The sequence below is a fragment of the Bactrocera latifrons genome, unplaced genomic scaffold, assembly GCF_001853355.1.
Source record: "Bactrocera latifrons isolate USDA-ARS-PBARC rearing strain unplaced genomic scaffold, ASM185335v1 scaffold_226, whole genome shotgun sequence".
In the NCBI taxonomy this organism is placed as follows: domain Eukaryota; kingdom Metazoa; phylum Arthropoda; class Insecta; order Diptera; family Tephritidae; genus Bactrocera; species Bactrocera latifrons.
In genome coordinates, this window is record NW_017535808.1 from 18,973 (window position 1) to 34,835 (window position 15,863).

Consider the following 15,863-nt stretch of genomic DNA (forward strand, 5'->3'; position numbering starts at 1 on the left):
ATGCTATTTTGACTTATATGCTCTGCAAATACCAACAAACAAACAATAGGACAAATATTTCGACAAATTTCAATCAATTCAGCTTCAAGTATTTACACAACTTTCGAATTTTCTGTGGTCAACAACAGCACTTTCCTAGTAATGCTCGAGAGAGATTAAGTATTGTTGCTCTCGCACTCACTAAGTAATAGGAAGCAGTTATAAAGGTAATCATTATATGTAATCATTCTTGTAAAATTCAATAAAAAGAATATATAATTAAGACCCAAAGTGTTGGATTTATAATGATTTGTATAGAAACAAAATAAAATAGTAGTAATCATTCCTTTGGATTATATGTAATCTCTAAGTTATTGGAAATTATGTAAAAAGTAGGAGCTGTGACCCTAATCGATGGACTGTATTAATATCTGTATATTAATTTTTATAAAAATAAAATAAAGTAGTAGTCATTAATTTGCATTACATGTAATCATTCTTGCAGTTTCGCAAATTCAGTAAAACGAAGCTATAGGTGTGACCCTAATAGTTGCAATTATAATGATTTGTATAGAAACAAAACATAATGCTAGTAATCATTACTTTGCAATACAAGTAACCATTACTAACGCGTCGTAAATTACATGAATAAGCGTTTGTAATTTTCTCAGTCTGATCATAATAATATTATCTAATCATAAAATAATCATAGTAGTAATCATTACTTTGCATTACATGTAATCATGCCTAAATTGTCGCATATTAAATAAAAATAAAGAATAACAGTGACTCTATATTTGGATTTGTACTCGTTTTTATTATAAGAAAATAGTAATCATTACTTTGCATTACATGTAATCATGCCTAAACTGTCGCAATCTACATAATATACATTACCTTTTTAAATTTTTACTACACACTCTTATTAATCCGTCAAAAAATAATCTTCATATGGTATATCCTTGAAGAATTTGCTTAGCAATTCTTTCATTTTATTTGCTAAAGCCTCATTAATTACCGGCGTTAGATCATCACTCAGTAAGCGCCAATTCTCGTTCATTACCTGGAGTATGCTGTTAGAGAGCGTTTTGTCGCCATTGAAGAGATTTGTCATGTCGGTGTGAACACTAGAAAATAGAGTAAATACAGAATTATTTAAAAAAAAAAAAAAAAATATCGTAAAAATATACTTACTTATCTACTTGTGTTTCGACTTTGAGAGTATCTGCATACACGAAATGTTTGCCATCACGTTCCTCCGCTTTAAGTGTGGTCGTAAAGCGGGTTTTTACATTGTCCAAGATCATCGTGAGTTCACCCTCGCCTCTAATAGGCAGCACAAGTATATTACCACTGATTTTATACTTCGATTTGATTGTAATGCGGGGGTTGACATTTTGCGAAACTATTTTCATGGGTTTGCTGAGATCTTTGCTGAAGCCTCTATGGATTTAAAATAAATTATTTAGCAGAATTTCAAGTTTTTTTTATAAGAAATACATTACTTTGCTGCCGCTATCCACACTTACTTGATCGATGTGATGCGCGCCTTCGTATAATTATGGAACTCCACATCGCTCATTACCAGGTCAACTTTTAATGCGTTATTTTTATCGCCCAACATTTCGATTTTATCCAACTTCAACGGTTCCAGAGCCGGTATATCCCTTTCAGGTACACCTGTAGCCGCTTTTTTCATTAACTTGTGCCCTTGCTCGATCATGCATTTTTCATCGGCAAAGTGACATTTCGTTACGGGTTCGGCTGAGAAAGTAAAATATATGGATCTGAAATTATTTAGTGATTACTATAACGGAATTTCCTCTAAGTGTAAACCAGAGTCTCATTAAATAGCCTCGAAAAGAAGGTCCCTTTTGATATATTTTTTACTTCTGTTAATTTATGTACAGAGGAAGTCAGTAGAAAGTAGACTATGAAAAAAAAAAAAATTTCGACTACTTAAAGAGCCACTGTCTGCAGTGGTCTTCTGGCATCATTGTGAGCCAAACGTATGTAACCTAAACCCTTCGGTATTCGGACTTTTAGCTTTTCTTTAATCTGTTGGTACTATTGAAAAGTACTTCGAAGTATAATTGAGACGTCGTATCTAAAATTTTTACGACTCTTCAACTCCCTGTGGTTGTTTTGAGACGATTAGGCCTATCACTATATTATCTGACCCTTCTTTAAAGTTCGTTTCGCTAGTCAAAGTAGAATAAAGAGATACTGCGCACTTTACCTTGCCTTATCATCTCACTTGGTTGTTTTTAGTTTATAGGTGCATAGGCAGGAGGCATAGCCTCCTAATTTTGTCGTTTCACTTAAAGTCTCATCAGTACCATCTAAGCTTAGTATTTATTAGTACCCCGTATATATACCTAAATTTGACATTTCAAAAGTCAATATTTTTTATTTCTTTTCTTAGTTCCTCATCCTTTCTGATTTGGATTCTTAAAGTTCAGACATTCAGAAGCCTTAGGAGTTATAAAATCAGTAGTTTCTCCAGGAAGGTTTCTCAAAATAGATTTGATTCGGAATTTACCTTACTACATCGTAAACGTAAACGTTTCTTATAATTCGATTCCGTAGGAAACCTAGAAATTATAACCATTCGCCTTTCCACAATGGTTTTTCAAGATAGTTCTGATTAAAGAGAGGCTGAGTTCTTTATATTCACTTTAAACGATTTAATTTGTTTGACGTTAATCATAAATAGTTCTCGTGGTTTTCTGGTATTACTGAAAGCCTTGTGAAGAAACAGCTAAATCGCGATATTCCTAGTCCTCATATTAATAAATGGTATATTGTTAGGAATCCATCCATTCAAAAAACTTCACCAATATCGAGGGGTTTAAAAGTGTGTGATTAAAAGACACTAAGTTTCTGACATTTACTTTCAAATGGGCCCCATTTCATCGAGTTTAGACCTATATAGTTGGCTGGTTGAAAAGGTTGGAGTCATACATTTCGAGGACTCCGCCAAATAAGGTCTGCGAAACTTTAGTATTTTAAAATGCGATTTTCCGAATAAATTCATTTCTGCGAACGTCGAGGATGATAGTTTACCGCATACGAATATTCCCAAAATCTAATGACGTCCAAAAAAGAATGTAAACCTCATATGTTCTTCGTAAAGCCGACTTTTGAAGTCAACATAACTTGTTGTGGGTGGTAGAGGACGGTCAGTCTGAAAGCTTTGCTGCGGATCTCCTTTCATATATTCACTCTCTTTACTATTAATTTCGTCGAATTCTTAAATTTTTTAATACTTTTTTATCTCTGTTCAGATTCCACACATTTTCTTTACTACACAACCGTTACTTACGAAACTCGACCGCTAAAACGCACGATTGTATGAAAAGCGACGCCACAAAAGCCAAGAACACCAGCATGTGGCTTGAACCAAAAATGGGTTTTAGAATCATTGTTCACACTGTTATCCGTTAACTAGCACAATTGCACTTAATACCGTTAGTTGTACTCGTTTAGTTTACACGCGCACGTTGCAACGACAACTGACGGCACGATGCTTCGTGAAGCTCATTTTATAAGTGTTAAAAGTGAACTTTGAGTTGTCAAGAGTTGTTTTACAATTATGGAAAATTAAAATATTCTAAAGTATTTATTATTGTATTGCGTAAAAAGTGCGCATAAAGTCGGCTTAAACGTGCTAATAAAAAGAAAAGACTTAATATTGGTTGAACCGAAGTTATAATACCCATCACAAGTGCATTCATTTTAGCATCAAAGGGTATACAATGATTTGTGTCTTAATTTTGATCGTTCAGGTTACATGAAAGCTAGAGGTTATAGTAGATCTGAACAATTCCTTCGTGTATTGTGCCGTGACTTTAGATAATATAAGCCATGCTGAATTTCGTGAAGATGTCTCATCGAATAGAAAAGTTTTCCATACAAGGACTGGGTTCTGGTCGTTCAGCTTGTATATTAGCTATGTGCTAAAGTGGTTGATCCGAACAATTTTATTGAAGTTTTTACCGTTGTGTCAGAAAATAAGCCGTGCCAAATTCCGTGCAGATATCTTGTCAAATAGGAAGGCTTTCCATATAAGGACTTGATTTTAATCGTTCAGTTTGCATAACAGTTATATGCTTTAGTGGTCCGATATCGATCATTCCGACAACTGAGCAACTTCTAAGAGAGAAAAGAACACGTGCATAGTTTCAGATCGATATTTCAAAAACTGAGCGAGTAGTTCGCATATATGTATATAGACGGACAGGTGGATGGTCGGACGGATACACGGATGGACATAGCTAAATCGACTCAGCTCGTCATATATACGTACTATATTTTCACCTAAAATGCAAAACAACGAATCCTGAAATAAAATTTAAGAACTTTTTATTGCTTACCATCTGCCGCTGTCAGATATAACCAACATATAACCAGTGTATAACCAACATATAATCAATGTATAACCAACATATAATCAATGTATAACCAACATATAACCAATATATAACCAATATATAACCATTTTATAACCAAAACTATTTTTTCCAATGGTGACTTTATATTTTATACAGTCTTCGACGTTTCCTTCTAGGTATTAAAAACTTTGTGACAAACTTAATATGCCCTGTTGAGGGTATAAAAATACTGATAACTCAGTAATTTCCGATTTCAATTGCACATAATTGATGTTTTACGCGGAAGTTTACAATCTTTAATTTTGTATGCATTATATTTATTTTTCTTATCTTAATGCTCTTTCACTGAGTTAATTGCTTGTATATGTCAATAATTTAAGGTAGTCTAGTGAATTACGAACTAATTAATTACTTCATGCATATTAAAAACACAGTTTTAACTCGGTTTCTAGCATTTTTTATTAAGCTGCCACCTGTTTGTGTATCAGTTTATGATTTTTTTTTAATTTTGAACTTGTGTTCGTACAAGTTAGGGCAAGGATAGTGTAATACAAACCGGTTATTTTCCTAAGACACTAATTCGTTCATTCACAATAATTATTGCTAATTTCATCTCTAAAATAATTGCAAGTGTTTCTTAAAGATTATTGCAAATTTCTTTTCAAAATTATTGCTACTAAAATTTGTTTATTACTCAATAACACATCATAAATCTGGTACGTAATCTGTTTGTAGTGCTTCACTAAGCCTCCGTAATTAAATGCATGTAATTAAATGGCGCGATGCAGTAATAGTTTTGCAATTTTGTTGTCATTTAAACTGTAACTTAAATATGTTTCAGCGCTTGTTGCATCGGAAATAGAAAGTGTACTATACTATATATAACGCATAAAGCACTGTGAATCACCTAAGCCGGTTTCGATAGAGTCAAAGTGTGCTAGTTATCGCATATAGTGCAGCTGATTTATGTAAAGGTCGCTCAAAGATACAGCACTACATACTTTCGTGTTATTATTTCAATTATTTTTTAATTTTGCTACATTGTTTAACACAACTTTATTTTATACGAGGGTCATGAACTTAAGGCGAACGAATGTTTATAAAACAATGAGCTGTAATATGAGTGAAACAGAAGTTAGGAGCAGAAAATAATCTAGAAACTACAAAACTTGGGTTACGCTGATCCTTTTGAAACTATAAAATTCAAATTTAAAATATCTCTCTCAGAGATGCTAGTAAAGAGATGCAAGTCAGCAACTCCACATAAAAAGCTTACCAGAATTAGGCATGAATATATTGAAAAACAGAGATTTTTGACAGATCGCGTGTGAGTCGTATTAAGCAGTTACCCCTTACCCCTGAAGTGATTCAAAAGCTGCTATTTTAAAAAACAACGGTTTGGTGTCGATTGTGGGGTGGTGTAATCCTCAGTCAAATAAGTTCCATTAAATATTGTGTGCTGAATCAAATTTATGTTGCCGAAACGTTCAAAATGCAGTGATAATTGTTTGTCACCAGCAAGTTTTTTTGATTGTAAAGTGTTTAAAAGAGGGTCGAGAATGAGTTGACGACGAACCACCTCCATACTGATATATCTGATGGACACGTGCATAATATAAAGGAATTGGTGCGCTTGAGAATGGACGATTTACAGTCGGAGATTTTACCGGCATCGATTGAACATCGGAAGCACCAGTGAAAACCATTGTGAAAGATCAGTTGGACCAAAGAAAGGTAAAAGCAGTATTGGGTCCAAACGCACTAACTTTTTTTTTTTTTTTCAAAAAACGGCGTCGCGTTAACGTCTGTGAAACAATGCTTTCCGACTACTCGGATGTCATAAAATGTATTATAACTGGCGGTGAGTCTTATATCTGAGTAGATTTTCAGTTCTCTGAAGGAGCCTGTATTTCGGAGCAGTAAATCTCTTGCTAACTTAATGGCTGCAAGCTCGAATTGGAAGATTGCAATAGTCCGGAAGTCTGAAGCTGGAGTTGATAGGGAGCTTCTCACAGTAAACTCCTCCACCAACCAAACATTGATCACAATAGTATTAGATACCACTGCTTCTGAGATAATATACTTAAAGAGCAAAGGCGCATTAAAGTAATTGGAACTGATTCCGATCAGCAAGATTATACGAACTTCACTTTAATAGCAGTGTTAGTGTTATGAGGTCTCTTTGATTGAAAGTCACCGAGTGACAGGATCCGACTGTAGCTTATGTATATTAAACGTCAGTCTCGGAAACAGACGATCAACCGCCAAAGGGAGAGGAGAGCCGAAGCCTAGAAAATTATGTCAAAGCAAGAGTCAGTTGAAAATATTTTACTTGAATCCGGAAATTGTTCTTTCGAGAATTGGAAAAAATTTTGGCATAAATATATTGGGGCCAAGATGGATTACTTTGAGAGGAACGACATAGATTTTGAAGTACAAATTAGGAATTTTACAATTATTAAGAAGTCTTATTATTTTTTGATCATGGTAGTAAACATCTTATAGAGCCTCCGACGCTCCCTTCTGAGTGTTATGAGCTTAGTGTTCTGGGTATAAAAACGAATGATTTTTTTTTACACTAATTAAGCTAAATCAACAAAAATTTTCGAAGTGAGAACAGACATAATTTCTAATGTGCAAATATAATAATTACACATACATATAATACAGATATATACATGCATATCATATTCCCTTATGTAATGCATGCCAAACAGCACAACAGCTACATAATACATAAGATTACAAGCATGTCTGTTTGTATAATTATAAATATGTACATACATATATGCGTGTGTATGTGCACTTTGAAGAGCTGTTAGAACATATCAAACGTCATAAATCTGATTAATTATTTGCATTGCATAATTATATACAAAATTATAATTACCAATAGTCTAAACGGCAGTGAATGTGTTTTATGCAAAGTAGCTTCATATATATGTATGTATGTATAAATGTGCATATGTGGGATGGTAAGTGTTACTATGAGAGTATGAGTGCGCACAGCTGTTCAGCGCCGCAAAATGAATGATGCCATTCACTCGCGGCATACTTGTATATGCGTTTTCAGTTTGTGGGAGTGGTATGTGACTTTTATATGTATGTGTGCACGTGCTGAAATAATTTTGAGCGTGCGTGTGTGTTTAACTAAATACTGGTAATAATTAATATCCTCCACGAAAGTTTTAATGAGCCGTAAACTGCTTAAATTTCGGAGTTGATACAAAGAGCCTTGAAATTGTATGTGCTTTGAGTTGTTTGTTCCACTTCGCTGTTGAAAATTTAGTTGTTTAAGTAAATTTGATTGATTTCTAAGTAGCGTATAAGTCGTTTTCCGCGCAAATAGAAACTAACATCAATCGGAACTATTGAAAGATGCTAAGAGCTCTTTCATGGCAATTTTATTTTTGCGCTTTTTTGAAATGTACTCCATCTATTACGCTGGAATATCTCCTATTTTGAGGGAAACTTATAGTAAATTACATCTGGGGGCCTATTCTGTAACTCGATTCGAAACAAAATTTACTCGAATTCGGATTTTCAAGCCAATTTTCAAATAAAAGATTCGTTAGTTTTTGAGTTGTAGAAAGCAAAAACGAAAATTGTACGCATTTATTCTGGCACGGGGTGGTACAACTTTCGAAAAATTATAAAGTAGATCCGATTTTCGAATAGAATACATCTACGAATCGGGATACAGAATAGGGCCCCAGAACGGTATGTTCTTTTATAGACTTCAAGTATTTTAGATCTCAGAAATTTTCAGTCGAAAACTAGTCCTTTCAGGTTCTTGTATACGCTTAAAATGAGGTCTAAAAGACTAAACTAAAAACACAGACACTTTTCAAATTCAGTGGTGCTCAAAAACCCTATCTCATGCTGTTTCTTCCTTCCAAAGGACCTCCATAGATAAGTAACTTCTCAGCTACATTCTCTTTAGATTCAAATAATTGAAGTTTCTCAAACTCAGTAGAAAGACCTCACTCTGCAGCTTATACTGGTTCTCTGTTGGTTCTCAACGATAGTTAGCTTAGATGGACTGCCAGATGTAGTCTTTGAAAAAGAAGAACTCCCATGTTCGAACTTATAAATAAGCAAAATTCTTAGTAGCCAATACAAATTTGCACAGTCGTTTAATATCCATTCTCGTCATCTTGGTAGGATGTCAGAAGGTATGCGCACCTAAGTGTTAAGTCTTGACCTCCCAAACGCGGGACAAGTTTGGAAGTGTTGAAATGCTTCCGCCTCAACTTCTGACATACAGCAGACGGCGGCTGGTAAGATCCCCAGCCTTACACGATGGACGCAATTAGGGCAATGTTAAAAGCCTCATAACGAGGAAGAAGCTAGCCTTACTGAAGGCAAAGAGATCACTACATCTCTGGCGATCGATTTTGAGCTAAAAGGCTTTTGCGACAGTGCATGTACTTTGGTAGCTGAAGCGCTGGTCAAGCTTCCGCGAAGCCCAACTATCTAGTAATCGGGCATAAACCGACCAGCTCCCATGCCACCGATAGCGGTTCTAGGATGCCTTTCCTTGCTCATGAGCTTCACAATTTCCTGTGATTCAGCTGTGGCATCCATACCAGTCTTATCACAAACACATTCAATGCTATTGATAGGGAAATTCAGCACTCTTTGACCAACCCTGAACTCTGAGTAGATTTTCAGTACTCTGAAGGAGGCGGTACTTCGGAGCAGTAAATCTCCTGTTAACTCAATGGCTGCAACTTCGAATGGGATAACTGCAATAGTCCGGAAGTCTGAAGCTGGCGTTGATAGAGAGCTTCTCACAGTAAACTCCTCCACCAACCAAGCTTTGATCACAATAATATTAGACACCACTTCTTCTGAGATAATATACTTAAAGAGCAAAGGGGCAATAAAGTAATTGGAACTGATTCCGATAAGCAAGATTATACGAACTTCACTTTGATAGAAGTGTTAATGTTATGAAGTCTCTTTGATTGAAAGTCACCGAGTGACAGGATCCTACTGTAGCTTATATATATTAAACGTCAGTCTCCTATCAGGGAGCTACTTAATGAGGAAGTTATATATCATGACTGCTATTACTGTATGATTTGATTCGCTGCACAGTTCAATATCGATTTCAAGATCTTTGACAATAAATTACCTGAGCAAAGATATAGATTTCCATACATAGAGTCAGCTGACAGCCAGCTGCTGCTCTTGAAGTCACTTTGTGAGTTTTAAATCACATCACAGCTCGGCGTAAGAGTCACCTAAGCATCGGCCTGCTCGGTGTCTGCTTTACTTATGTATATTGAGTCAGCTGGTGGCTAGCTTCGCTTAAAGTCACCTTGTGACTTTAAAATCACAGAATTTGATTTTGAGAATTACTATGGTTAATATTAGTTTGACCGAGCTTAGAGGACGGTTCCATCTAGGGGAGGATGATAAACTTTCCAAAAGCAGGCTCTTCGAGGCATTCACCGCTTAGCAGGTTTGACTTTGCCTGCCAAATAATGACGGTGCTTGAAATAAACTCTTTATAGTTTTGTAGTTTATAACAGTCTGGTTTTTAATCCTAGAATAGACGAACGTCAGTCGCAGTAGACTCTTTTCCTTCTAATCATCCAACGAAAGCTTTACTCAAAAAACTTTTTGCACACATTTCATTCAGCAGGATATCAAGGATATCAATGTTAATAGCTTTTTCGTTGAGTTGCCGACTTATCTTCCTACCGGTAACTACTCAACTTGAACCAGCCTACTTGCAAATATGCTTCACTTGCAGCTGCATGCATACATATGTCGACTTACTGTTCATTGTAAGCAATCCAAGCTGCTCCTGGTCCTACCAACGCTTATTATTTATTGTCAAATATACAGACACTTATGTCCATTCAGCATGATTAGGATACAAAAGAAGTGCATACAACATATACATAAAGAAAATACTCTGTTGTGGAGTACATTGCATGTGTATGGCAGTGGATGTGTGCATGATACCTCTGTTAGAATATTGTCTGGTTGTCCTTGGTTGCGTCCAATAATTTATTCATATTTCACTTTGCTGTTGTTGATTTTTGTTATTCCTTATTTTTTGTTTGTTTTTGTAACCAACCGATTGTTTAGTGTATTCAGCATGAATATCAACGGAGGATATGCCAATACTTTGTTATAACAATAGGTGGAAAAATAATAAGGAAAGTAGTCTTTACGTATATTAAGGTGGCACTAAATTTGTCATATAAACAGGTGGTTTCAGTTTCACTCCAGTAGTTGATAAAGCAAGCGTTTAAGTTATGATTTATTACTTTTGAATTAAATGCTGCAAAGTTAGGGTGTGGCATATAGCATGCAAAATGAAGATTAGCCTTATCAGCCAACAAAAATTTAATTTTTCTTCGTATAAGTGTAGAGAGCATGCGACGGAAGTAGTGCCAAGTAAGAGAAAAAGTAAAATACAAATTATGCCGCTAGTAATAATATGAATCCCGTTGTGTGTGTGTAGTAACACTAATCTGAAAATATTTTTTCTACAATTTAGTACACCCCTAATAACAACATTATTTAAACTGATCAACATTATTAACTGAAAATATTTTTTCTACAATTTAGTACACCCCTAATAACAACATTATTTAAAATGTTTCTGTTTTCATTTGCGTTATACACAAACGCCCAATACGCAGATATTTTGACATGTAACATTAATATTTAAACGTAACTATAGAACCACCGTAATGTTAATATGAAAAAAAAATGTTTAATTAAAATTTTAGGTTCATTGTAATAAACACTTATTTCTAAATTAATTTTTCTAATCGTTAAGATTTTTAAAATTTACTTTAAAAATATTTTTTTCCGTACTTAAGTACCACCCTACTATTTACTTGTAGATACATATATATTTTCAAGCTTGATGTAACTGTTTTTGTACAAATCTAAGGTTTTACCTTTGTTAAACTTACTCTAAAAATATTTTTTGTACACATAAGTACCACCCTACTATTTATTTGTAGATACATATATATTTTCAAGCTTGATGTAACTGTTTTTGTACAAATCTAAGGTTTAAGCTTTGTTAAACTTACTCTAAAAATATTTTTTGTAGACATAAGTACTACCCTAATATTTATTTGTAGAGCAAAAAACCACTAAGTTTCAGTTTGCATGAAAACTATTTTCTTTGATAATATTCATACTTTTTTCTGCTCGCTTTTACGCTCATTCTTCTTGCCTACACACAACTTCAATTGATTTATTATGCACTTGTAAAGGTGCTTTGTTGTTATTGCTGAGTGTCCATTCATTTTGGTTTATGGAATTTTCGCAAATTCATGCAATGAAATTTCCTTTACTTCAGATAGCAGAGCGCACAACTACACGCACTCTCACACACACACACACACACTCTCACTAACCGGTGGACCGTCGGACTCATTGATCGCATTGAAGTGATGAAACACTTGATTTAATTTATGTATCCTAAGCGTTGATGACATAACTTTGTTATGCTTTTTGTTGTTGTGCATACTATTTGTTGTTGTTCGTTTTATTGTTATTGTCGACCACTTTTGTGTATTGATAGGAGATTTAACCATCGTTTATCGTATCGAAAACAGGCCTATCAGTCATACTTGAGTGATATATTTATTAGCCCCAAACTGTCATAGTGACCCAGCTATTATGCCACATACCTTAGCCCTAATACAGTCGCGGTAAGATTCACATTCGTTTGGCCAGAAAATAGCTATGTCTATGAGTGCTGAATAGCTTATGATGGGCTGTCAGGCGCATATTAGTTGGTGATAGCTAAATTGGGTGTGAATTATTTAGGCATACGCAGGAAATGTCTATTTATCACCAAATATGGGTGTGGTGCTTTTACAAAAGTTTTTGGAAAGCTACGAGTTGTAGATGCGTTAATTTTCGATTGTGGAATGGTTGGAGTTACCATAACTACTTCACAGCTTTGACTGGCATAAGATTTAGCGGAGTCTTTACATGTGTTTCTGATACTCAGTTAGTCGTGAATCAGAGTCAGTAACTAGCATTAGGTCTCGGAATGCATTTCCGATATCAAGAAATCTGTAAAAGTTCAGCGGTGATTTATAGTTTTTGAGACCGAGCTATTTCGTCTTTGTAGGAGCATCTTTCCAAGGGTTTAAACTCCTAGTCAACCTGGGTAGATATTAATTCATCTACTAAGATTGACCAAAGTTGGTAAAAGAGGCGAAATATTAAGCCATTCTGTATTAATGTTGTTTCCAATGTTGTAATTTTCAAAAATCTGCTGAGCCTTCCCTCTATGTTATCACTCTAGTCTCCCTATCTTCAACAGCATACCAACTATCCTTGTAAAAAAGATCATTGGCTGTGTCTTCTACCCGCAGTTGTTTTTTCCTACTTGGATGAAGTAGCTGACTCTACAAATCTTGTTATCTGCAATATGACCTAGGTGATATTATATGCTCTTATCTGATTGTGGAAAATACCCGTGAAAGAGGATCGACACCACCACCTCGTCGATTTTACAATTGCTTTTGCCCGCACGAAAAGGAGCTGCCTTTATGCCGCCATGACTAAATTTGTTACCCCCTCAAATTTAATATGGGTGTGTAAACCGGGAAGGCTTCTTCAGAGCGTTCGATACACAAATGAGGTTTCAGACAAGGAGACTCCCTATCGTGTGACTTCTTCGATCTACTGCTGGAGAAAAAATTCTGCGCGCCGTTGTAAACTCGACTCTATCCGGATAAGCTGTGTGTCTATACCAATAAATAAGAAGAAGAACTTATCTATTTTAATTTAACTTTTTGGAAACCCCGTTCATACGTCCCTAAATACCTTCTTACTTCTATATCCAAAAATTTTGAAGTATCACCTTCGAAATGGCTTCATTTGCTTTGTGATATAGTGTTATCGAGTTTTTTTTAGTATTAAAGCAGTCGGTTACCGGACCTAAAGAATGTCTGATGTTTCTATGAATGAGGAGACCTTTAAACAAACCTTATTAAGACTGATGATCCAATATGAGAGTGAATGTCTTATCTTCACGTCGCTTCTCTTTTGGTTCATATTTATATGTGATATAGTATTCAGTTTTAAACTTAGGCCTAGTACCAAGAGTGGATACGTTTGTAGATGGCTACATATTATTATATTTATGAGATATCTCCCAGCGTTAAAATATCGGCAGTACGGCTACACCTTTTAGAGATCTTTCCGGTCAAGAGGCTTTGATTTCTAGCCAAAAACAGTCGGTTTACATTGAGATCTCGAAAAAATCCATACTAGGTCAATGGTATAGACGGCGACGCCTCCTAAAGCCTTGGACAACGTTCTGGAACAATATTGTCATATTGATAGAGTAGACATTTAGAGTTCTTCGGTCTTAGCATTGAATGTGGCTCGCTTTATCAGTCTTAAATCTGGTTAATTGAATACCAACTTATCTCCATTTGATTTGTGGCTTTGGGAAAAGACGTATAGTGGTGTAGTGAACGCATATATCACCTATTTAGCTTGAGATGGTTCCTTCCATTAGATCGTCGTTCAACGGAAGGTTAAAAATTCTGCTGCTTTCTAGAATAATCCAGGAATATGTCGGATAATATACAAAACTGACTCCACAAAATTCGAGAAGAATACTCAATGGAGGAGCAGTATTCGACAAATCTAAGAAAAAGGAGTTGCTAAGCATGAGTGAAAAGCAGTTCTGCATTCTTCTTATCGGGTATAAATCTTGAGCATTATTTTCCTTGTTCATCGTTCGATTTCCTGTTGGTTGTTACTGAATCCAATCTCAGTTTTGATTTTAAGTTTAAGCTGGAAATTTATTCAAACAAAAATTTGAAAAATTTTTAGAAATTTCTGCACTCTTTCCAAGACTTCTAATGCTGATCAACATATACTTACAGAAATTATTACTTCAATATAATTCTATTTTCCTTTTTTGCACCTCTAAAAACATCAGAGTGCACTCGAATTTGTACAGAAATATAATATAAATTTATTTTCTTTCCAAATACGCATTAGTCATCGGAAATATGCATAATTTGTCCTGTCACGGTATCCAAGAAGATGTGCTTAAGATATTATGTATAGTATGAATACCAATTTCACACTTTTCATTTCCATATGAGTGATATAAAAAGATGGAAATCTTTGTTTTGGCATTCATTTTTTTGGCCTTTCTTCCCTTATTCTTGTTATTGCGTATGCTTTTTATTGCTGTTAACCCATTCATTGATGAGGTAAATCGAAAGGTCTCGCTCATAGCACGCACCTTTTGAAGATTTATTTCATTCATTTTAGTGTGTTGCTGTTGTTGCTAATGCCTTCAAGTGGAAAATATATTTTCGTAACTTGGGCTTGCGAAGCCAGACAGTGAAGTAATGAGATTTCATATTCAAATGTGTAAGAAAATGTGTTTGACAAACAAGATTTATACGTGTCAACAGTATTAGAAAAACTTATATTTTAATAAATTGTCTTAAATATATTTCTGGTGCAGTGACTGTTTGTAAAAATAACGCTCTACACTTTTAGAACGGTGAAAAAGATATAGAGAGTTCAGGTTTTGTCGCGGTTTCGTCGAAGGAATTGCAGATTATTACTTTCCACTTCATCCACAGCTTGGCTAGCATGTTAACGAGCATGAACGAGCCTCTGTGTTATGCGTTTGTTATGCAACAGGTTTCAGCCAAAGATCATTGCACACTGTTTTCTAAAAATTTTATGCTACTTCGCGTGGTACCTACGTTGTAAAAGTAGTTTTCTCACAATTCCATATTGTGCATAGGTCAGAATTTGCGCCAGTCCGATCCCAGTATTTTTCATGTATTTAGGACTTTCGGCTGATGAAGCTCAATCTCATTGAGTTGTCCATAGCTTTATTTATAACCATTCTAATGCAATAGAACTCAGACACGGAAGGGACCATCTATCTTAGTTTCTTTTCAAATTTCACATTTCTACAAATCAAGTCATTCCGCCATTAAATTCTTGCTGTCCGATCCTTAGAAGCTTTAACATTCCCTCGGGAGGGACTAACGGTCTATAACTAGTTTTCTCACAGTGCCGCATTGTGCGTCGGATAGAATTTACGCCAGTCTGATCCCAGCGTGCAGGACGCTTGACCCGGGAAGCTGAAAATACTTCAGTTGTTTGCAATTATATTCCGTTTATAGTCGTATATAGGTATCTATTTAGCTTTCATTAAATACTCGAGACAGAATCGAATGTTTGTCGAGTTTAAGAAAACGCGATTTGATCCGAGACGAAATCTTGAATTATTATCTAAAATGGAAGCCAAACTTTTAAGAATATTGCTCTTCTGATAGTTATCTTCACTGAATAATTCCACCACAAGTGAGCTTACTACAAATGGGTCCGAAGATATAGCTCTAAAACTGGTTTGTCCCGATAAAATAACTTAGCAGGGATGACTAGAATGTCGCAACCCTGTCCTCCAAGCTCCAAATGAAAATCAGCGTCTTATAAGTCTTTTCG

The 15,863-nt window shown here is 35.2% G+C and overlaps 1 protein-coding gene across 1 annotated transcript; it reads right to left on the minus strand.

Moving 5' to 3' along the window:
* Positions 1–771: 771 nt before the first annotated feature.
* On the minus strand, positions 772–3,489 carry LOC108968707 (circadian clock-controlled protein-like). Its single transcript, XM_018932890.1, has 4 exons — positions 3,305–3,489; positions 1,509–1,743; positions 1,174–1,422; positions 772–1,106 (listed from the first exon to the last, which is right to left on the minus strand). Exons 1-4 carry the CDS (start codon positions 3,402–3,404, stop codon positions 905–907), a joined length of 786 nt encoding a protein of 261 aa, XP_018788435.1. The 5' UTR covers positions 3,405–3,489; the 3' UTR covers positions 772–904.
* Positions 3,490–15,863: the final 12,374 nt, after the last annotated feature.